Source organism: Bos indicus, chromosome 15, assembly GCF_029378745.1.
Source record: "Bos indicus isolate NIAB-ARS_2022 breed Sahiwal x Tharparkar chromosome 15, NIAB-ARS_B.indTharparkar_mat_pri_1.0, whole genome shotgun sequence".
Taxonomy (NCBI): domain Eukaryota; kingdom Metazoa; phylum Chordata; class Mammalia; order Artiodactyla; family Bovidae; genus Bos; species Bos indicus.
The window spans coordinates 27914789-27938976 of record NC_091774.1 but is presented as its reverse complement, the minus strand read 5'-3'; the positions used below and the strand labels follow the sequence as shown (position 1 = coordinate 27938976).

General features: G+C 44.6%; 1 protein-coding gene across 4 annotated transcripts in view; it reads left to right on the top strand.

The window, feature by feature from the left end:
- The window catches only part of SIK3 (SIK family kinase 3), a 264492-nt gene that overhangs the window by 220593 nt on the left and 19711 nt on the right, over window positions 1-24188 (top strand). For 2 of the 4 annotated variants that reach the window (XM_070803473.1, XM_070803471.1), the window contains exons 7-15: window positions 12998-13116; window positions 13663-13773; window positions 14000-14143; window positions 14576-14653; window positions 15095-15204; window positions 16568-16721; window positions 16946-17101; window positions 20588-20658; window positions 22883-23026. In XM_070803473.1, coding sequence (XP_070659574.1) covers window positions 12998-13116; window positions 13663-13773; window positions 14000-14143; window positions 14576-14653; window positions 15095-15204; window positions 16568-16721; window positions 16946-17101; window positions 20588-20658; window positions 22883-23026 — 1087 coding nt within the window. The remainder of the gene's footprint in view (window positions 1-12997; window positions 13117-13662; window positions 13774-13999; window positions 14144-14575; window positions 14654-15094; window positions 15205-16567; window positions 16722-16945; window positions 17102-20587; window positions 20659-22882; window positions 23027-24188) is intronic. The other 2 variants (XM_070803474.1, XM_070803472.1) reach the window with 1 other exon arrangement.

Genomic DNA, 24188 nt, shown 5'->3' with positions numbered 1-24188 from the left:
CACTCCGTAACATGGCTAGAGCATTGGCTTCATTTTTGACCATGACCATAGTAAAAAATACATATTATACTGTGACCTAGAAAATACATGTATACATACAACTGAACAAAGTTTTCTTTTTTTAAAAAAGAAAAAGCAGAATTTGTCTTTACTATAGGCAGTGCACTCTAACATATTTTATTCTATTACATGAAAAATGCTGATTATTACTTACTAGGTTGATCACATGAGTGCTGTTTGAAAAACAATGGCATGGAAATGCCTCTGTGACCTGGCTCCTGCCTGTCTCTTCAGCCCCAGACCCCATTCTATATCTGGTCGCCCTAAGTTCCTTCCAGTTCCCCGAACAAGTTATGTTTTCGGGAGCAATTCCTTGCTTCTGGGATGCTTCTTCTCCCCCAACCCCATGCCACCCACTCCTGTATTCCAGAGCAAGAAGTTAGATGTGATAGAAATAAGAATCTAGATAATCTAGTCTACGATTCTTTCTTGTCTCATGGGCCTTCCCAAACATTTCATTATAATAATTTCTTTCTTTCTGTGTCTTCCACACCAGACTGGGAGCTTAGAGAAAGTAAAGACAAAACATGTTTTTTTTCACAGTTGTGTCTAGCCTAGCAGAGTATCTGGCATGTGGTAGGATTTAGTAAACAGTAAGTAAATAGAATTCTGCTTAAAACCCTCCAGTGGCTTTCATTTACACTTGGAAAACCATTCCAAAAGTCATTATTATTATGGCCGACATGAGGCACACTGCGGTGGGCCCCAGTCTTTAATCTCATTTCCTGCTCTTCTTTGCTCTAGGCCCCGAGCTCCAGTCACAGAGGCGTCTTTGCTGTTTCTCACAGTTGCCAAGCGCGCGCATTCTTGTTTCCTCAGATACTCGCATGGCTTCCTCACCTCACTTGAGGTTTCTGCTTAAACGTCCCCTTAGAGAAGCCTCTCCTGACGCCCTCCTCATTCCCTTGCCATTACTCTGCCTCGTGCTTGTTCATGGCATTCACCACTACCTGACATTGTTCACTGTGTCCCCGTCCCTCATCCCACTGCCTGTTGACTGCAATAAGGTTTTGTTTTTGTTCACTGCTGTATCCCCTGGGCTTAGGACAGTGCATGGGTCCTGGTAGGCACTCAGTAAATGTCTGTTAAATAAATGAATACAGGCATGAATGCATGGGGTTCTTACTACCAAATAAATCAAATAATATCAGTAACCATAACTTACATTGCTTTAGGGCTTTCAGGTTTACAAAGTGTTTCCTATACTTGATCTAATTTGAGCTAGGTAATTGTCCTCTGGAGTTGGTCTTCGCACATAGTGGTTATCATTTTGCCAATGAAGTTTGAGAAGCTGGCGTTTAAAGAAGTTTAGTTGACTGGCCTGAAGAGACACAGGTGATAAATGACTAAGTCATTTCTCAAACTCAGTGTTTGTTCTGCTGCACCACACTGTTAGAAAGAAAGGGCGAGATAAACAAACCGCTTCCTCTGCTTTTCCAATGTCCACAGCGTTTCCTGTGAGCAGCTTGGATCCCTTCTCCCCTCCACCCCCACAGCGTGGCAGAAGATTTTCACTCAAGTCTTACCAGAGGTGGCTTCAGACAGCGGATGCTGGTGAATAGCTAACCATAGCGTCAGCCACGTAGTCTGTTAGTGCTTAGAAATAAACTGCACAACATCTTCACTACTTAGAAAGAACTAATATTTATAGCATGGTATAAGTTAGCAGGAAAGTTTAAAGACTCAGAGAATACCAACATAATTATCCTAAACGTGATCAGTCTTGAATCCTGGACAAGTAATTCCCTAAATAGGAATAACATTTTTTGGTAAGATTGAGTATGGAGAGGAACAAGAACGCCGTCTGGGAAATGAGCGGACCGTCGCCGTGCTGCCAGCGCATTCCCTCTGCCCTCGGGGACAGGCGTGTGCTTGGCCTTGCCCGCCACCAGAGGCCCAAACCCCGGGCCCTCAGAGACCTCTGGCGGGATAAGCCATGGAGAAAAGGAGCTCGTCAGGTGCTTTTGTCTTTGCTCAGCTTAGACGTCCTTCAGGTACCAAAAAGGTTCAAGTTCATGTAAAGGAAACCTAGAGTCCGTCCCTGAGTCCTTCTTCTCCTTACACCTCTAGTTTCTGGACATAATTGTACTTCATTAGACCCAAAGTGAATTCTTTATCTGGAGGCTGGAGCCAGCCACTTTGCAGCCTGTCGGGTCTGCTGTTACTGTGCTACGGAAGATTATGTAGTTGGGGGAGTCCTAAAGAACAGGGCCCTTTTTTTCCCCTCAGGCTGTTTGTCATAGACCTGAACTGAGTTTATCCATTTTTCTGCCAAAAGGGTCTAGAAACTGCAGCTGAACCAGTGTCATTTTTTTAAATGGGCACTTGGGTGGCAGAGTAGGGAAGGCCCCATCGTCTAGCTTCTTCTAGCCAAATTGAATTCCAGAATATGTACAGCTGTGTGGGAGGCCATACTATACAAATGGATATAGTTAGTTCAAGAATTCTAAGCATCTCTTTATTGTCAGTAATGTGTGGAATGAAGTTCCCTTGCAGTTAGTGGATATTTCTGGGCCTGGTCTTGTTTGTTTGATACAAACTTCCCTTCATGGACATCTCGAGATATACTGAAGACATGCTTTCAATTTGGAATGACAGGGGTATAAATTTACAAGGATTTATTTGGGGCAGATCGGTTTCATACCACCCGGTTCAGTAACTGTGTATCTGTCTTCCTCTCCTCGCCCCTAGAATGCAGACTCCTTTGTATCAGGACTGTGTTTCACAGGTACAGCAGCATCCTCCATAAAGTTTAAAGGTGACTGGCATGGTGTAAACATTCAGTAAGTTTTTCTTTAATGAAAAATCGAATCATCACCACTTACCTGTAGAATCTTCTGTCAGACTCTTGTATTTTATTATTGTTGATAAAGTGATAGGTAATTCACTGATGATCTGAATTATTAACTGGCTTTATGTACTTTTGTTATATAGGTTATTATATAAATGACCAGGTCAAGTGACTTCTAGTTCAAAAAGGATTTGATCTGCAATCGAGTTGGCTTTCAGTGTCTTAAGTAAAATATGTTTGATCTAGACTGGTGTTTTTGGGTTAAACTTCTCAGAGCGTTCCAGAGACCAGTTAGGTATTGATGAAACCCTGAGCCTAAATTATAGAAGTTAAAACTTGCTGTTTGTTTTGAGTTTCTGCAGAAGGTGAGACCTGACCTGGCCACGTGTGTTTGCAAATTCTTTGTCTGATTTCCGCTCCCGCTGAGGGAAGCCAGCAATGTAAATATTTTGAGCATCAAGCTCAATCACTACCAGTATATTTTTAAAAACAGTGAGAGGCCTACTTATTAAAGCCTAGTTTGTCTTATTCACCAGTTATACCACCTATTAGCAAATATAGTAAGATCAGTCATTTATTTAGCTGAAGGAAAATTAATTTACAGTGGAATAAACTGTACTGACGGCAAGTATGTAGAGATCTCTTGTGGACAATATTTTTACGTCCGTATTGATTAAACGTCATTTGTGACTTAATTAATTGTAATACTGCATAAGCATTTTATCACTCAGAACGCAAGACCCAGGCTTACATAATGCTTCTGAAGGAGGCTACCGTGCAGCTACTGCCAAAAAGCTTCCACTTAGATGCAAACAGCTTGGCCCTGATGGGCTTACTCATCAAGAACCACACAACATCTTGCTTGGCTAAAAGCACTTTGTTTAGAGGGATTGGGACAGGAGATTAAAGTAACTCACCCATCAGTCTCCATATACTCAAGGACTCAGAGTCCTCAGAGCGGTTCTTCCATACCTTTTTAAGGAACACTCTGCTACTCAGGGGGGGCTTCCCCAGTGGCTCAGAGGTAAAGAATCTGCTTGCAAGGCAAGAGGTGAAGGAGACATGGTTCGATCCCTGGGTCTGGAAGATTCCCTGGAGGAGGAAATGACAGCCCACTCCAGTATTCTTGCCTGTGATTGCACCTAAGACAATAGAAAACCAGGAGGTAAATATGGGTGCTGCCCTGTTATTATTATCCTTTCAGCAACACTGTCTCCTCGCTTCAGCGTCCCGATACAGGAAAACAGAGTCGGGGAAGATGTCCTAGATGGACAGTAGCTAACAGCCAGCCACTGAGCACTTTCTCAGTACTAGACACGGTTGCGTTAGCCTGTCAATGTCTCATGTTTAAAACAGCCCTATGAGGCAGGCTCCGATTGTCACCCGACAGAGAAGGCATCGAGGCGTGGTAAGGTTAAGTAACACCCCCGGAACCACCCAGTCGGGCAGCGACAGAGCTCTTGGAGCCCTTGCAAGCTGGCTTCAGAAGCCACCCAGATGCTTTGATTGTATTTTAATCCTCAATGAGTACATTTCTGACGAGTGATTCCAGGTATCAAGAGAGTTCTGGGATGGATATCTTTGCCCATCTGAATTACTTACAGAGGAAAAAAAAGTGTTAGTATCAAGTACTGTGTATTGGATTCTGTATAAGTGAGCCAGAGTTTTCTTCCACTATAATGGTTCTATTAGGACTTAAAATATATTTGAATAGTAAGATAGTATAAATGACAAGTTTTTATTTTAAAGATGTGACCTGCACATTGGACAGCCTCTAGTGTAAACAGTGGAACATGCTGGGGTCTTTTCAAGGTCAGGGCTACAGGTAAATGTAAGCCTCCCCCAGCCCTTAAGCCAGAGACTCCTAATTTCTAAATCTTAATTCTGGCAGCGTCTCAGCCACCTAGAAGAACAGTTGAAAATAAGGAAATGTCAAGAAATAGATGTTATTTTTCTAACAAATGGAGATCTTTGGGTCAAACACTTCTTTTCTCCTCAGTCTGTCTCAGGTTGATAAACTTGTTAAACTCAAAGAGAGAGCCTCACCGCCTATTTACTGATTCCCAACAGAAGCTTTCCCCATCTGCACCCACCAGTATTTGCTACATTGTGCCAAGTCATCTCCCTTTGACTCTGTTCAGCCACAGAAAGGGTATCATAGAATATAGATGTAAGGAAATTTCCTTCTATTCCAGAACATTCCAGTAATTTGCAGAAACCAGTGTTTTGGGGTAGAATTTGTATTTAAATGACTCTCTACTTCCTTGTCTAATCTCTTACTGGTGGGCTATCCTTGTAGGAATTTTACTGAATGCTCTGGTACCGGGACTCACACTTCTCTTTCCCCAAAAGAACTAAAAACGTTTGGTTTCAAAACAGGACATTTTTTTCCTCAGTGTCATTTCTCTTAGAGGAGTTGATCTCAGTGCTTGTTTATTATGAGTAAACTGTTTTCCCACAGCCAGCGTTATCGTGAAGTAAGTTCCATTAGAGTTAATTCCAAGATTATGTAGTTTCTTTTGTTGTGTAAAACTGTGGTATTGACTGTTACTTTAAATAAAGTTAGAAATGTTTATGTATTTCTCTTGTGATAGTAAAGTATTAAAATTTAATTTTTAAGGACTAAAAATCTTCTAATACCTACAGCACCATTGTTCTAGCACTGTCCAATATAACAAAATTTCATTGTAATAACAAAAAAACCCTGTATTTTGTATGATTGTACTTAACATTTATGCAGTGCATAAATGCAACTATAGAACAGCATATTCATCGTGAATATATGTTCTTTATACATACAAATGCCTTACTGCAAGACCATGGGTCTACATTGTTTAGATTTTAAAATAAGTCACTTCATTAGATAGATTTGACCTTAGCTGACAATGGCGGTGCTTCCTTCCGCGTGTGTTAGTCACTCAGTCGTGTCTGACTCTTTGTGACCCCGTGGACTACAGCCTGCCAAGCTCCTCTGTCCATTGGGGTCATCCATCCAAGAATACTGGAGTGGGTTGCCATTTCCTCCTCCAGGGGATCTTCCCAACCCTGGGTTCAAACCTGAGTCTCCTGCATTTCAGGAGGATTATTTACCGTCTGAACTCCCAGACGTGGCAAGGGTTTCCGTGGGCATGTTAAAAAAAGTTATTTCTAGGACTCAGTCCACTAGCAGAGTGAGGATTCCTAACTCTGGCCAGCTTCATACCAAAAAAAATGTATCTTGGCGCAAGTACTTATGATTTTCTTTTTAATTTTAAGCCTTAATTTATTAATTCAGTATGTAACTCTTATCACAGCCATGTTGCTTCATACAGAATTTTTCACTGTGGGTCAGTCATTGGTCTTGTTCTGTTTGTTATAATAATATCAGTTCTCTCCCAGACTGGTACTTGAGCTGGCCAAAGTGAGTGGATAATAGAATCAGGCTGTGAATCACATTGTATTCTTGTTCTGAAAAGCATAAGAAATTAGTGCCATTTAACTTTAAAAAAAAATATGAAGTTAAGTCATTTTCATGGAAACAGACATTTTAGCTAGTTTACTTTTGTTTCTTTTTTGGATTTTTGAGATTTGAGAAAAATAGAGCCCTCTTTGAAATTTGAATTGCTCTGGAGAATTAAACATTATTAAGAAATTGGTTAAAATTATTGAAAACAAAGAGCTCTCGGGCTAAATGTTTTGGCATTACCTTTGAACACACCTAGTGTTGACTGACTAGGGTCCTCCCAGGTGGGTGAAGCCAGTGCAGGAGACGAGGGAGACATGGGTTTGATCCCTGAGTCAGGAAGATCCCCTGGAGGAGGAAATGGCAACTCACTCCAGTATTTTTGCCAGAAAAATCCCGTGGACAGAGGAGTCTGGTGGGCTGCATGCAGTCCGTGGGGTCGCTAAAGAGTCATGCGTGACTGAGCACACAGCAGCGGAGTCTAGCACTGACTGGAAAGAGGATGTGAGAAACCACACCATGCCCTCTTCCAGCACCTGTAAGAAACACCGGCTTCCTGGGTAACTGCTTCTTGCATGCATTCTCCCCGCGCCTCCTGGCACACAGATGTCTTCTTTTCCCCCAGCTCCAAGCAGTTTTATGTGGTCAGAAAGAATCTATGACTCAGTTCCTCTCAGACCACTCCTCTGCCCACAGAGCTGAAAATGATTGCTTTGTCATGTCCCATTCTTTGGCAGCACATGAAGGGCTTAGGGACACTTGGCATTTCCTCCATCAGAGAACCAGCCTAAAGATTCTGAGGGCCGGTTCCCTGAAGTTTTGCCTGCCCCTTCTGCCTGTCTCTTGATTCCTTGACTGGGGAAGCCTGTGGTTGCCAGCCTTCCATCCCCACCCCCACCGCCATGTGACGACCAGGGCGCGTCAGCCAGGCTTGCTCTTCTGTAGCGCATCTCAGCCTCACCGTCATCCCTGCCTTCTCAGTTCACCCTAATGCAACTTGCTGTTTGCCATGACACTGTCCGCCAGCTAGTTCACAGCCTTCTGAATTTATTACCTGGCCTGCTTTCCATGGACTTGGCTTATAGGCGACTCTGTTGGGATGGAAACTATGGAGAGTACATGGCATTTGATTTATTGGAGGAAGAATGAAATTGATCTGATATGTTTTTATAAAGATATGCTGGCTGCTACCTAAAATATCAGCAGTTAATTTAGGTACTGTATGGGTTAAAAGCTCTGGCTTTGGCCTGAGACTGACCAGAATTTGTATCCTAGTTTTGCTTCATATTAACCTGGTCAAGTTTCTTATCTGATTTTTCATTTCTCTATTTGTATAATAGATATAGTACTAATAAGGACTAGTGTGTAAATTACATACTTAAGCTAACTTCAAGGGTTCATTTATTTTAATTAGCACTCTGCCTCCCTCTTATATGGTGCACAAGAAATGTTAGTAATTATTACTAAATAATATTTTTAAAAGAATTTCTCCATTCCCTCCTTCCTTATGTTGTTTTTCACTCTTCTCTCTCACTTCGTTCTCTTAAGAGGGTAAAGACATATATTGATACTATTCTCAGACACATCCACAGGGTTTATGGAGAAGATCTGATCTGCCAAGAGCTGTTTGGGTTTGTTGTATCATAACCTAGACGCTATGGCTGTGTCACATGCAGCTGCCTCCTCACACGGTAATCTGATTTACACATTACTCTGGGCAGCCTCAGAAACGATTGGTAAGTACCCTCTGTGTGAATGAGACAGTGGACTCTAAAGCTACAATGGGAGACCTTGGAAATCATCTGATCCAGGCTTTTGCCCCCAGACAGTGCCACATTTTAATGTTCTGTAAAATGACAGTTGGCTGGTTTTTCCAGCTTGAAGCACGGAGAATGCCTGTTCTGTTGTGGGTTCTTGGAGTCAGATTATTAAAGTTGTTAGGAGGAATTGTAGTAGTCGCCTTGTCCAGTGCTTCTTTCGTCTGGCATCACCGAGAACTGATTTCACACCGTGTGCAGTGCAGGCCCTGGTGATGCAGAGCTCAGTGAGACGTTCAGGGGCCCCCAGTCTTCCTCAAACCAATACTGGGGGCCCTTTCTAACAACTTCGCAAACGCCAGCCTCTGATTAGACATTTCTAATCAAAAACAAAGAAGACCTCTCAGCCTTTTATGGAAATAGAAGAGGAGTCTGCTGAAAGGATTCATTTTCTTAAGAGCAGTGGAACTTCTTGAGCATTGACAGCTTAGAAGCCAGTGAGATGGTAGTTTCTGAGCTCAATCCTAGTGTTCTCAGATTGGGATTGGATATACTAGAAGAGCAAGGGGAAAAAGCGGGTTTTTTTGCCAGGCTTGAGAAGGGCTTAACATCGCCCATTAATTATTCAAAATTAAATAAGGAGTTGGATCCTGATGACTCCATACATTTTAAAACTTTACATAGGTAACGTAAATACAATATAAATAAATCATTAAATGGAAAATTTCTAGTAACAATAAAGATACTATTTCACAGGTCAAATTGTTCTCATTTCATAGTTACATGGTTTTTTTCGAGTTGAAAGGGACCAAAGAGTTTATCGTATCCAGTTGCTTCTGGACTTAATTTTTAAAGTGAAACCTTACTCAGAATACAAATGTATAAAAGGAGTAAAATCAGCTGCGCTCCAGGTGTGGCCTCGCCTACTTGACTACCCCCGCCCCCACCTCACTTCCCTCAGGGGCCCCTCCTTAAATCCCTAGGACCTTAATCTAGTACTTTGGATCAGTTCTAATAATTGAAAAGATTTTTCCTGCGTTGAAATTGTTACTTCTAATTATTCCAGATTCCGGGCCCTGGAGCAGCGCAGTATAAACGCACTGTCTTCTGTGTGCCCTTCAGATGCTGATGAGCGCTCCCTGTGCCCTTCCTGCCTGCACCTTCTCTTCTCCCCGATAAATCAGCCTCGTGGCTTTTAACCTTCAGTGGCGTGTTTTCAAAGTTTTAATCAGGAACTTTTCTCTTACGTGATTCTATTAATATCTCTTCTTCTGTCTTGGAAATAGAGACAGAGCCTCTACTAAATATCTCAGGTGAATTTCAAGTTGGTTTTAAACTCCCCCTTCTTCATCCTTTATTTTTTTCTCCCCTTCAAACTGAATACTTTCAGCCTCTTAGAGAAAGCTGTTTATCATCAAGGTCAAAAAAGGAAAAAGATGTTAAAGACCCGGCCTCAGAAGGAATTACAACTTAGGAAGCGGTCTGAACTGAATTCCCATTTCAGGACCCTGCCCATACAGGAGTCCGCTGTCCACAAAGCCACCCAAACGCCTGTCAGCACCATGGGGCGGCCCGAGCTGGGCGCCCTCGAGTCCTCTTTCTGGCGGCATCGGGTTTCCCAGGGGGCCGGCGCTGCCCTGAGCTTGCAAGGAGCCCCTGAGAGCAGACCCCCTGGCACAGGCGGAGCCGCCTGTGCTGCTGCAGTGCTTCCATTCCATTCAGTAGCAAAGGCTGCCCTTTGAGGAGGAACAAGCGATGGGGCTGTTTTTGACATTAAAATACAGTTTTCTCTGGCATCTGGGCAAGTTGGTGTTTGTCTTCTTTGATCTGGGGCCCTGTTTTCTTTCCATTCACTTTAATGTACTGTCCGGTGGTTAGTTGTGTTATTAGGTGTGAGAGCATTTATTCCCTTTTCTTTCACCCTCTTTCCGTGTTTTATGTAGAATGGTGCCTTCTAGTTTGAACATCCTTTCCTGAGCTGTATGTGATGCTTAAGAAGCATGAGTTGATAACAATACCCTGGCTTTCCGCATTTGGTCATATTCCGCCATCTGTGCAGCAGGTGCAGAGTGTGAGGTTTCTGCTCCTTTGGGTGCTGGACAGCATGTCGGGAGCACAGATGTGGGCTTGTGTCCTTCAGTTGTTGCCACTGCAACAAGATGACTGCAGGCCCCTCAGCCTGGGACCTGTAAACACCTAGGGAATCTGTGACTCAGGGTCTGTGGGCTCCTTGCATGGACTAAAAGGTAGATGCAAAATTTTGTGTACAAATTCTTGTTTGCATTTTTCTGGAGATTTTTCAAGGCATCTGAAACCAACTAATAGTTAAGGATGACTGAAAAGAGGTTTCAAGATCCTGAAATTGAACCAGATAGATCTTCCACTCAGGACTTATTACAGTGGTGTTAATTTTGTTTGTTTTTAAGAAAATGCCTTTAAAATTCTGTTTTAAAGCAAGCCCATAACTGGCCATCATTCAGCATTGGTCATCTGATTCAGGACTAATGCACGAGATACTATATGAAAACCAAAAGAAAACCGAACAGTTAGAGTGCCATCTAGTGGTCCGAATGATAATTTCCCAGCTTTGGAATCAGGCCCAGGCCTTCTCCATACACCCGGGTCTTTAGTTTTAGCAGCTTTCTAAATCAAGAACATTTTTTCCCTCTCAGGTAATTGCAGACCATAAAGGTATGTGGTCATGCTACTTGTCTTCCACACAGATACTGCAGTTGTGGATTCTAGCCTTGCTTACTCTGGAGACATAATGTTCATAAAAGCTTAATGCTGTAGATGGCATGCATTTTATAGGAATATAGGAACTACAGACTTCGAGAGTCATACTGCATTTGATTGTACTTTTAATCATAAAGCTGGAACAAACTGATGACTGCCATAAAATCATTTTGATATAGAGGCTTTGTTTTATTTCTTTTTCAAGTTAGAATAAATTTTAAAATTGAGTAATTTGTCTTAATTACTCTTTGTAGTCCTTTCATGATGGTGACATAGAATGATGTTCGCCAAATGGTGCAGAAATTGTGAGGTTTCAGAGTTGAATTTATTCAGGGAAAATATATCAGACGATTTGTATCCACATGAAAATATGCTAAGAGCATAGCTCTCAAGTCCTTACTCTGCTGTAATGTGGCAATGGTTGATCATGTTAACTTGTTTATTCTTTTATAAATGGGGCTGATAACAGTATCTAACATAGGGTTGTTGTTAAGATTAAATGAAATAAAGTTGGTAAGCACAGTGCCTTGGATATAAAAAGTCTTTTCATTTATTAAAGTCTCTTTAATATTGCTGTTGTTAGTATCACTGGCCAGTTTTTGTTTTTTGTTTTTTTTTTTTCAGGACAGCTGTAGTAAAATGGAAACAATCTTGTATCTTATGGAGAATTTTATAGTTTTTAAAAGCATTTGCTCACATACAGTCTTGTTTGATTAGTTTCAATAAATGTTTACTTATTCACATATATTCAGCAGCTATTTATTCAACTCCTATTAGGTATAATCATCATCTTTGGCATTGCATGTTTGATACTGAAAACAGCAATAAAAAAGGCCTCACGTGGCGGGGGGTGGGGCAGGGGGTTAGACAATGAGCAGTAAATAAATAAGGTGATTTTACACAGAAGTCATTAGTGTGAAGGAAATTAGTGTGATGTCATAGGGCACGACTGGACACCTCCTTGAGGCTGATGAGGTGGTCAGGAGAGATCTTTCTGAGAAAGTTGACATTTAAGTTCTTTCCTGAATGAGAAGGAGCCAGCCACGTGAGGGCTGGGGAGCAGCCGTCCTGACTAAGGGATACAGTGAGTGTAAATGGCATTGGTGGGAACGTGATGAGTATATGCACAGACTATAAAGAAGGCCTGTGCTGCTGGAGCTCAGGGAGCCCAGGGCACGTGGCTGGAGGTGAGGTCAGAGGACTTTGGACTTTATTCTGCGGGTTCTGGGTGAGCTGGGGTGTGATTCAGAGCACCAACCGCAGAGACTGGTTTGAAATCTAACCTATTGAGTGGTCTTCAACAAGTTTTTTGACTTCTCTGTGCCTAATTTTAACGTCTCCAAAGTGAGAATAATGATCGTTTCTTCCTCCTGGGATTGCTGTGAGGATTAAATGATATCAAAATATGTGTGAAGTAGTCAGCAGAGTGTCTCCATGCTGCTGTTTTTTTATCATCAGTATCTAGGTTCAGTTCCATCACACGTGCTACCCCCACGTCATCATCAGTACCCTCAAGTTACAGATGAGAACACTTAGAAATAGAGGGTGGTTTTGAAATCAGAATATAGGCATCTTGATTTTGGAGCCATCATTCTTTTTGCAGTGTATTCTGCAACATGAGCTCCCAGAGTGACACCTCTCTGATCTGAATCTCTTTAGCTCAGAGCTCAGTTGTATGCCCCTGCGAATGTGAGAAAATTATCAGTAAAGGTTACCATGTGTGGTAGGGAGGCTCCATGCCTGTCTTCTCCCCACACCTGGGACCCTACACCCGAAAGCGTTAGTGTGCACATCAGAATGCAGAGAGGAGGAAGGAGCTGACTGTATTTTGGGGATCTTGTAAGGCACTGAATAGCTTCAGACACTGAAACTCTTCCTTAATTGCAGCAAATGGGGCCCTACAAAATATAAGTAAATGAAATCCAGGGATTATCCCAGATTTTTTTCTAATCCGACTTTTAGTGAAGGTATTAACCAGGACCCCACTCCCCCCACCCCCAGCCCTGAGTTGAATTTCCCTCTCCTCCACCTCTTCCTGCCTTTGCCTGGCCCCTTCTGGTGTAAGCCATGGCAGAGGTAAGGATCACGAAGTGAGAGAAACAAATGAGAAGCCAGGAGGTAGGAAGTCCACCTGCTCGCCCTGCCCGTGTTCCTCGGCCCCCGCAGCGCCTCCCCCACCGGCACTGATGGCCGGCTCCATGTCTCTTGCAGAATGTGAGCACCTGATCCGCCACATGCTGGTGTTGGACCCCAACAAGCGCCTCTCCATGGAGCAGATCTGCAAGCACAAGTGGATGAAGCTAGGGGATGCGGACCCCAACTTCGATAGGGTGAGCGGGCCTCCACTCGCCCCCAGGAAAGCCTGTTCGGGCTGCTGCAGGCTCTTTTGCATAAGATTGTAACCAGGCCAGGACCTAGAAGGGCAGGCCTGGATGCAGGCTGTTGTGTAATCCTGAAGCAAGTAAAGCCAGCAAGAAGGAAGCTCAACCAGCTGAGCTGTTGCGGAATAGTGATACCAGTTCCTGACCGCATGTCCTCACATCCGGGTCCCTTCCCGGGTCTTGGGACAGTACAGCCTCTTCCCACGGGATTGTTCACCTACTCTTATCTCTCGCTGTGCACAGTCCAACAGATCCTGCAGCATTCCTTTATTTAAATCATCGTAGCCATCCCAGGTACCCCAGGAGCTCAGGAAAATAGTGGCCTAGCCATCTTATCTGCTCCTAGCTGAGTACCCAGGGCTTTCTTGCTTAGGCTTCATCTAAGGCCAAAAATATCACAAGCTAGGGAGCATGGAACAGCTTGTTCATTATATATGATCTGCCATCTTGACGTAGTTAATTGGGAGTTTGATAGCTTGCCTTTTTTTGTTACAGTTAATAGCCGAATGCCAGCAGCTGAAGGAAGAAAGGCAGATGGACCCTCTGAATGAGGATGTCCTCTTAGCCATGGAAAACATGGGACTGGACAAAGAGCGGACACTGCAGGTACCTAAGTGAGCAGAGGCCGGGGTGGGGGCTGCTCTCCCTCTGCCCTGTCTTTCCCATGTATCCTTCTTCCTGGGAACCTGGATCTTTTCATTTTCCTCCCATTCTTCCTCTGCCCCTTGAAAAGAAGGCGCTTTATTATTCTACTATTACTTTTAAAAGAGTTTTGGTCATTGACGTGCTGTTTCACCAGGGTTTTTTGCTCTTTCCCCTTTTGTCTCGGTAGTCGTTAAGATCAGATGCCTATGATCACTATAGTGCAATCTACAGCCTGCTGTGTGACCGGCATAAGAGACATAAAACCCTGCGTGTTGGAGTACCTCCTGGCATGCCCCGAACCATGGGCTTCCAGCCGCCAGTCAACCTCCAGGTGGGTGATAACTCCAGTGATCAGATTCAGGACTAGTAACGTGGAGAGGGGTGGTGGTTATCCATCGCTCTCTAACGCCAGATCATGCTTATCCGTCGGCTTACCTGCTCTTCTTACCCATCGCCTCCCACCTGCCATCTCTTCCTTTGTCAGAGGCCAAGCAAAGAACTCAGTCTTTCTTTGATAGAGTGGGTGGAAGAGTATTCCAGCACTTGGAAGGGACACCAATAGTTGAGTTTTTTTTTTTAAGAAACCGTAAATCATTGCGAGAGACTGTCTTCGCTAAAGAATACTTCCTTGTAGCTTCTAAGAGCAGAGGAACCAAAAACTCAAAAGTAGAAACATAGACTTTAGCCATCAAGAATGTTTTGAAAGCCTCTATGATTTCCCTCTGGTGTTGAAAAGCCTGTATGTGTGTGTGCTGCTTTCCAGGCGGAGCAGGCTGGTACCACTATGAACATCAGCGTCCCCCAGGTGCAGCTCATCAACCCAGAGAATCAAATCGTGGAGGCAAGTAGCAGCCCCTGGTGGCTGTCAACTGAACCTACTTTCTTTCCCGTAGCCTCGTTGCCTTTCTTTACTACTTCTATGTATTTTCTTATTTATTCATTTCCCCATTTATTTTTGGCCGTGCTGGGTCTTCGTTGCCTCTCGGGCTTTCTCTGGTTGCGGCAAGTCGGGGAGCTCTTCGTGGCAGTGGGCGGGCTTCTCGTTGTGGTGGCTTCTTCTGTTGTGGAGCACGGGGTCTAGAGTGCGAGCTCGGGAGGTGCTGCACACGGGGCTCAGTTGCCCCGCAGCACGTGAGATCTTCCTGGACCAGGGATCTAACCCGTGTCCCCTACACCGGCAGGCAGATTCTTAGCCACTGGACCACCTGGGAAGTCCCCTTCCCTTCTTTCTTGTTTCTCACTCTCTCTTGTTTCTGATTTGTCCGTGCTTCCCTCACCTCAGCCGGACGGGGCGGTGAACGTGGACAGTGACGAGGGTGAAGAGCCTTCCCCTGAAGCGCTGGTCCGCTATCTGTCCATGAGGAGGCACACAGTGGGCGTGGCCGACCCCCGGTGAGTGTCCGGCAGAAAATTCCCATCTGACTTTGAGTTCCTCCTGTGGCACATTTCCCATACTTCGTTGTATCTCCCAGATGAGATCTGATACAGTGGCCAAGACACGTGGTTAACCTCTTCAGGCTCCCTGGTAGATCAGACTTGCTTGGACTTGAGGATCACAGACCTGTCACTAGTGGAGGGTGGGCTGAAAGCCGCCATCGAGCCAGGCAATGACAGTACTTTGGTGAAGAGCATAGCATGTCTTTTCCCACAAAGACCTCAGATACCTCAGGTACCACATAAAAGTACCCCTGAAAATGCATCTGTGTTTGACAACTTTTAGAGATGCTTTTTGCCATATATTTTAATGGAAGACTCAATCTAAGAAGTGAGGACAAACAGCAGGATAGAATTTATAGATGTAAAAAAATTAAATTCAGTGAAAAAAAATTATGTGAACAAAAGTCCAAAAATATGCCAGATAAGTACCGGTTTCCCAAAGTGTTTTCCCAAAACAGCCCTTCATTGTGTCCCCTGCTTGCCCGCACACTGGAGAAATGGACTGAAGGCCAGCTCTCTTGGTTTTTGTTCAACACTTGAAGATTCTCACCATTAAAAATAGCCATGCCACTTTTCTGGCGATTTCTTCTCCTGAGTAGGGAAGAGAAGGTTGTGGCAAGAGTCCTCTTGAGAGTTCAGCTCGGAGCAAAGCTGGTTTCTTTTTTCTTTGAGTCATTTCCAAAAGAGCCTCCCCTGCTTACTGGTTTGCTTGCTCCACATTATCAGCCTACAATGAAACAGGCGATCGGGGAGCATTCTGGCTTCGCAGACAATGTCAGCTTCGGAGGGTGGAGTCCCGTGTCACCCTGTTAGTGGAAAGAGCTCTTATTTTAAAGTGTGCTATAAACCCCTCTGTCGGAACTCCACAGCCCTGCCCATCCACGGCTTATCTGCCCATCAGCCCTGATGGCGCTGACAGCATTCTTTCCCCAGTGAATCAGCTGCTACTTTGGGGCAGCCATTGTTTGAGTGGATGGCCGTGTCCTCCCTTACTTGCTGTTCACCTCCAGGCCTCAGAGACCTGAACTGGATGGGGGCCAGTGTTTCCTGTTGGCACAGAGCTGTTGGTTTTACATGAGTGGTCAGTGCAGAATGGTGATCCCCAGCCACAGATAGTGAAATGGCAGAGAGCCAGATTCCACACACCTGGCTCCACACACTTCTGCTCGCTCTGGGACCTTGGAGAGAAATACACATTTAAGAGGAAGGTAGAAAGATAAACTAAACCGTGCGGAATTTGGCAGTGTCCTCAGTTTGGGGCTCTAGGTTGTGAGGGAGAATTGTAACCAGACTTCTCCATCATCCTGTTTCCCATCAGCACGGAGGTCATGGAAGATCTGCAGAAGCTGCTGCCTGGCTTTCCTGGAGTCAACCCGCAGGCTCCCTTCCTGCAGGTGGCCCCGAACGTGAACTTCATGCACAACCTGTTGCCCATGCAAAATCTGCAGCCAACCGGGCAGCTGGAATATAAGGTATCCGACCTGGGAGAGGGCTTGCCCCCAGAGAGCTCGTCTGAGCTGCCTTTGAGAAACGCAGAGACCGTCCCCAGGATTTCAGGGTGTCCTTAGAAGGGTGCTTTCTCTCGCCTACATCACCATCATGGGATCCCTTCCTTTCAGTAGACTGGAGTACTGCTGTCTTCTCTCCTCTTTTCTCCCCACCTCACCGAACTATCCCTCCCCGTCTCCTCCTGCAGGAGCAGTCCCTGTTACAGCCGCCCACCCTGCAGCTGCTGAACGGAATGGGGCCCCTTGGCCGGAGGGCATCAGATGGAGGTGCCAACATCCAACTTCACGCCCAGCAGCTGCTGAAGCGCCCACGGGGACCCTCCCCTCTTGTCACCATGACACCAGTGAGTGGCAGTATGAAGCCCTGCTTGCTTTCTCAGAGGCTTTTTGTAAAGAGGTTTTGGAACTCAGGGTCTCCAACCTAAACGTCTGAATTTCTTCTTTCCCTCAACATGCAATGCTCAGTGTCATTTCCATTTTTTTCAGGCTAGTAGAATTTTCCAGACTTAATTTTTGGTTAGCTTCTTCACTTAACCAAATAATTTCCATACTGTATCCTGCTTCTGGAGGGATTCATCTTTGGGGAGCCTCTTGTAGACACTCGAGTAAAGGGCGGCTACTGCCCTGCCTGCTTCAAGTCAGGGAGTCATAGTCTCAGGCCCGACCTTCCTGCAGATCACATTTCCATGCCAGAGGGCAGTGGAAACTAACAGTTTTCTCTGGGCTTAATTGCTTTTTAGACTGGTTTCCAGATTTACCTTCTCACCAACTCTTCCTCCTTTGATTAACATACCTCACACTTTTGGTGCCAGCTGGATCCCTTGATGATTTGGCTTCTAAGCTGACAGTTGGCATCTCTCAACCCCATGTTTTTTAATATGATGGTCACAAAGATTCTTTTCTTCCCCTGGTTTCTGTTTATTTCTGATTAGTTTCCTGCCATAGATAGATTCATTCCTTCATTCATTTATTCATCCATTAAATCTCATACTACATTAAGGTTGAGTGCTAATTATATCCAGAGCCTTCACTGGGTATTTCAGGGCGGTGCTTCTTAAGGTGTCTCTCTAGTTTGAGGACCTTGTTTTCCCTATTATCAGAAAAATTAAAAATTTAAAACATATGAACTACAAGGCTAAATTTTATTTGGTTCAACAGAAAAAATTACTCTGTTAAGTTGCTATAAAGGTTTATAAATATTACTCTCTGTTACTTTACCTACCTTATCTTAGATCAGTAATGAAACAGTTTGTAGACTGATGCAGGTCTACTGTGCCAGTAACATGGCTGCTGGGAAAAGGGAAGAATTCATATTTACAGTTTCTGGCCTCATTGAGCTTATACTATAATAGGAAGATGCGATCCACATATGTGAAGTATTGGAGTAACAGTAAAAGACCAACGTGATGAAGTGCTGGAGTGAAGACCGTGGGCCTGTAGGTGGCAGAGGCACTTAGGAAAAGGCCAGGTCAGTGTAGATTTGGAAGGTCCAGAACAGCTTTATGGGAGGTGCAGTGACTTTGTCCACTGTAACTGTTTTTGCCAAGGTCACTAATGAACTTCTGGTGGATATTTTTCATCTTTATCTTTTTGGACTTCCCAGTTGTATTAGTTATGGCTGACCATTTTTCTCCTTGAAAAATGGTCTTCTTTTACCCTATTCTTTTGTGTTTTTCTCCTAGCTCCCCTTTTCAGGTTCCCTTTCTTCTTTTTCCTAGAAACCCACAGTTCTGTCTGAGGTCCTGTTTCCATTTCATTTTACAGACTTTCTCTGAGTGATCCTGTCCACTTCCCTATTTCTGTCACTGAGAGATTCTCTGGCCCACAATGCTTTTCTGAGCCCTGCACTTCTATCTATATGATTACCAGCTACACAGATCCAGTTGGTTACTTGGCAAGTCCTCACCATTTTATTTCAGCATGTCCTCAGATGAACACGTCCTGATGCGGTGAAACCTGTGTCTCCCTCCAGGTGATAGGGAACGGCACCATCACTCCCCTGGGTTTTCTGTTTAATTCTTCCCTGTCCCTTACTTCCCACATCAAAGCAGTTATGCCATGCCTGTAAAGTAAGTGTCTATCTTCTGTCCCATCTCCACTGCCTTTTTCCCCACTCAAGCTACTGTCATCCTCTGCCTGGATTAACACAGTGGCTGCCAAATGGGCTTCCTGGTTCCAGGCTTGTCTCCTCATCCTTGTCACCTGACATTTTCACGCTGCAACTAAAGCAGGCCAGCTTTCTAAAATATAAATCTTGTAACATCATGTCCCTGCTTAAAATCTTTAGTGATTCACCACTGCCTTCCCTCAAAATAAAGTTCTTCATGTGGTATTCAAGGCTGTTTATAACTGGCCACAGGGCTCCTCTCCCGCCTCATCTGTAGCCACTTCCTGTATAACCCTGTTCCCGCCAGCCTCACAGAACCATAGTTAGGGTTCTGGAAGCCCTAGAAGCATTCAGACAGTGGAATTATCCCAAAAGTTTGTTTTGTTTTATAATTCAGTTCAGTTCAGTTCAGTCGTGTCCGACTCTTTGTGACCCCATGAATCGCAGCACACCAGGCCTCCCTGACTCTTTGTGACCCCATGAATCGCAGCACACCAGGCCTCCCTGTCCATCACCATCTCCCGGAGTTCACTCAAACTCACGTCCATCAAGTCGGTGATGCCATTAAAAAACGCTCTTTTGTAATAATGAAAGTGTGATTTTTGCTTCAGTGCTTGAGGCATGGTGGTTCCGTGAGCCCCAGGGTTTGAGTAGCTGTGAAGGCTGTACGATGTCCCAGCCCACAGGCAGCCGGGAAGAGTCACCATAATGCATGCATATTGTGGCGGTCCTCATGTTTTAGCGAGTGACAGTGATTTTAAAGCGTTGAATTGTAACTTCACAGTTATATGTTATGTGCTACAGTGGACTTTTAGAAAACCAGTATGCTTTTCTGGCGTTGTTGCTGCTGCTGCTGCTAAGTCGCCTCAGTCGCGTCCTACTCTGTGGGACCCCATAGACGGCAGCCCACCAGGCTCCCCCGTCCCTGTGATTCTCCAGGCAAGAACACTGGAGTGGGTTGCCATTTCCTTCTCCAGTGCATGAAAGTGAAAAGTGAAAGTGAAGTCGCTCAGTCGCGTCCGACTCTTAGCCGTCCCATGGACTGCAGCCCACCAGGCTCCTCCGTCCATGGGATTTTCCAGGCAAGAGTACTTTCTGGCGTTAAGGACATCTAAAATCTGGAAATAACTTTAACATGAAACAACAAATCAGTTCCTAGTCATTCCAGGTAAACAAACTCCTACTATATTCTCAGGTCCTCAAACACCCGTGGGCCTTCTCTTCTCTCTCGGCCAAGAAACCTTAGACGCTTGCAACCTCTTTCCTTCTTGGCCGGACTCATTCCTACTCATCCTTCAGGCCTTGGGTACGGGGCCACGTCCTCTAAGATGCCTGCTCAGTCCCCACACACCCATGACTGGGTCATGTTATTTTGTCCTTTTGTCTGTTTGCCTATCTCTGTCCTCCACTGGACTGTAAAACAGGGGCAAAAACTTTATTAATTCACATTATATTCTGGAACATAGTGGGCATTCAGCTTATTTATTGGATGAATAAATGAATGAAGGAAGATGAATCAGAGGAATTAAAATCAACTGAGCAAGGTAAAAGTGGGACAATTGAAAGGTCTGTGAATGTTCTGTATAACCCAGGGATCCTAGAAAAGCTTTGCAGATTAAAAAAAATAAAGTACCTGAGAGGCCTGCCCCGAGCCCAGTGTCCAGAGTAAGAACTGCTGCGGAAGAAGCGCCGCTTTGAGCTTTTCCTTCCTGTCTTTCCTCAGGCAGTGCCAGCAGTCACCCCTGTGGACGAGGAGAGCTCGGATGGGGAGCCAGATCAGGAAGCTGTGCAGAGGTAATGTGGCATCTGGCAGTGCTTGCAGAGCGTCCTTGGGCAGGCTCCCCCTGCGACCAACGAAAGGTCACCTCTGCCCAAGGAGGTGGTCCAGTGCAGCTTCAACATTTGTGTGGTCTCTTTGCTCAAGCCAGATGGCATGTTCCTCCCCACACGGAAGTCACGGAAGACTACCCAGAAAATGTCATTTCTGTAAGCACCATTGGAAGTCCCCTAAGTGACAGCAATAACCATAAGAACTTTTTCTCTCCTCCCTCCTTCCTTCCTTGCCCCCTGCCTTCATATTGCAACTCCGATAGTATTCACAAGGCACAAAGCCTGCTCCTACCTGCCAAGAACTGTTACTGAAAAGGAATTGGAGATTTGGGATGACAGTGATCCTAGCTAGTCTGGCCATGGACCGCTGGCATGGACTCTTCCTTTCCAGGAGAATGAATACCTCTTGTACTGTTTGCTGTGTTTCTGCCATCCCCTTGTATCAACAAAGAGATATTGAAAAAAGAATATGGGATTCGGTCCAGGGACAGATGCAAATATCCATTGTTTGCAGAGATGCCTAATTCACAGAAAACGGCAGTGACCATCAGGCATGCTGTACTGTTCATTTGACCTCAGTTCCATTAGCCGTGGTCCTCCAGCTTCATGCATGATCCCTTGTGGGAGTTGATTTTCTTATTTTTCGGGGAGGGCGGGGGTTGACCAGAATCCAGCATGTATTTTCCCAGAAATACAGGTGTTCTTCAAGATTATATGTTTTTTCCCTTGAGGGAAGTTGAAATAAAATGGTTTTCATGGGCTCTTGGGGAAACTTTGAATGTTTTTATCAAATGGATATTAAACTGCTAATGGCTTACCTACCCTCTGGCAAGTTTACATACCACTAATTACTCTCTAGCCTGTTAACTGGTTTTAGCTGAAATGGGCAAAGTAGTTAAGAATGAATGAAACAAGACCTCTTACCCGGATGGTTGCTGGCAAGTGTCCTTTCTCTACCCGCTAGTAGCTCTGCATGAGAGCTGCTGTCCAAAAAGAAGCTGGTCCCGTGTGGAAAGAACAGTGGAGAACAGGGGTGTTGGCAGGTGGGCAAGTTCCTTCTACAGAATAGCCAATAGAAGAATTGCGTTGACTTTGTTTCTTTCTTGATGTTATTATTTCGATAGGTTGCCGATCACAGGGTGTATAAAGTTGCATATGGGCCCTGCTGGAGTCATGAAGAGAAATTAGGAAACTTACTGCCTTCCTACTTGAATTAGATAGCAGTATTTCATCTTCTCTTCTTTGTCTTACATTTTACCCCTCCAGCTCCTCCTTTCTTCTTTAAAGACCAACATTTAAAGGGTAAAATGCCCATCCCTTTTGATGTCATGGAAGGAATGATGCTTCTTTTATTCATGCCCAAGAAGAGCAGCAGTGGTGAAGGAAGTCATCGTCCAGACCAAGGGGGACCAATGCGTTATGGTATTAGTGGTGGATCTGAAAGACCTTCAGAATAAAAGTCATCAGCTTGTGAACTCTTCAGCTTTTGAAACTTCTCTTTTCTTGCCTTGCCTTTTTTTTCACCTAAAAAACAGTTCTAAACATTTCATGTGGTTTCATTTCTTCATCCTTTAGAGAATGTTGGTCTCCTGGGGACAGCATCAGTTTTTCTTCTCCGACAGTGGAGTTACAGTCTTGGGGCATGAGGAAAGGGTTGGTGTGGGAACTAACTTAGCCCCATGCAAAAGGATCTTTTTCCATGGTTTGTAGCAAGGTCAGCCTCAAACCCTGGGGGCAGTGGCCTCAGGAGACATACGCAAAGCCCATCTGAATCTCTCTCTCAGCTCATCTCTAGGAACAGTCCTTAGGGCTCATTTCCTCTGACTTGTATTTTGGAAATGTGGAGGGAAACCAAGGAACAAAATTAACCAGCAGAAAATACATTCTTCTCCTGAATGGAATAAAGTCAGGAAAATTGATCCACTTCATGAGCGACATCTGTTTTCTCTCTTCTCTTATCGGCTACTCTTAGGTCCAGCATTGAGCCACTTCAGTGGGAAGCCAGCTTTTGTTGGCCTTCTGGGACATGTCTCACTTCCATCCAGTCAGGAGTCTGTTGGCCATTGAGCCCTTTCTGTGCTCTGGCGCCACTTCATTCTGAGTGCTTTGGATTAACTTCTAATGCTTCTTGCTGAGGAGTACTCCTGTCTGTCTTTTTTACTATGAAATGTGCTCCTGCTTGTTGCAGGTACTTGGCAAATAGGTCCAAAAGGCACACACTGGCCATGACCAACCCTACAGCTGAGATCCCACCGGACCTACAGCGGCAGCTAGGACAGCAGCCTTTCCGTTCCCGGGTCTGGCCCCCTCACCTGGTACCTGATCAGCATCGGTGAGTAGCCACGTGAGCCGTGGGAGCTCCTTGAGGCCCATCGGACAGGCCCCTTCTGGCTAGTCTTAAGACGTGGTGACTAGCATCATGGCTTTAAATAGCATCCTGAACTTTGCATCTTCTCAGCTCCTTGACTCAGCTGTGCCCAGGGCCATAGGAGATGCTTCTTTCCCATTATCTCGTAGACATGTTTATTGCCTGCAGTTGCTCCTCATGACTCTAGACGTTGACTCATAGATGAAATTGAACTTGAAACCTGCAAGTGGGTGAAGCTCTCAGAAGACCAGCTGGAGATAGGATTTGTAACCACATCAGTAGGCTTGACTTTTAATAACCCATCGCCATCAGAAGGATGAGCATTTCTTATCATGTGACCCCTGAATGAGGAGCTTGGATGGGGGAAAACACATTCCTTTGTGAGTGGTAGAGTGGAGACACTGCATCCTCTTGAGTGTTGTGCTTGAAAGTCATCCTTGCAGCATTCTGATGGAAAAATCTTCTAGTAGGTCTCTGGTAAATTTATAATTCATTTTCTCTTAAAGACATAAAAACAAGTGTAGCCTTCCTTGCCAAGAGAACTTCACAAAATTGAGTTCAAGTAAGCCTGGGAATGAGGGGAGTGACACCTTGCTAGATTAAGAAGGTGGTTATCTTCTGTGAACTCTGTGATGACCAAAAATCTAAGCTTAGTCCTTTCCAAAGCTGTCCCCAAGCTCACAGGCCACAGTTTCAAAGCCACCACCAGTCGCTAGAGCTTGTTTGTTTTTTTTTTTTCCCAGTCTTTTTGGGAGGACAGTGAAGAGCAGCCTTACTTGGGAAGTTGGGAAAGCAGATTCTGAGGAAATTAAGTTTATAAATGTGCTGTTACTCAGTCTTGCAGCCAGACTCACACTGGCAAGCTTGACACAGTGTTTGTATTGTGTCTTGTGACCCACTGGGCATCACAGGTAATCAGCAGAGACAGGTGACCTCTGAGCAAACTGAACCAACATTAATGCCACGTTGGAACTCGGAAAGAAGAAAGATAAGGTTTCATAAGTGATCATAAATAATATGGTACAAATGGTCTGTTAGGAGTGGCATGAGTGACATTTCTCAAATAAAACTCTGGGGTACAGACAGTATTTTTCTCAGGAGAATCTCTCAGGAACCTCACTGTTAC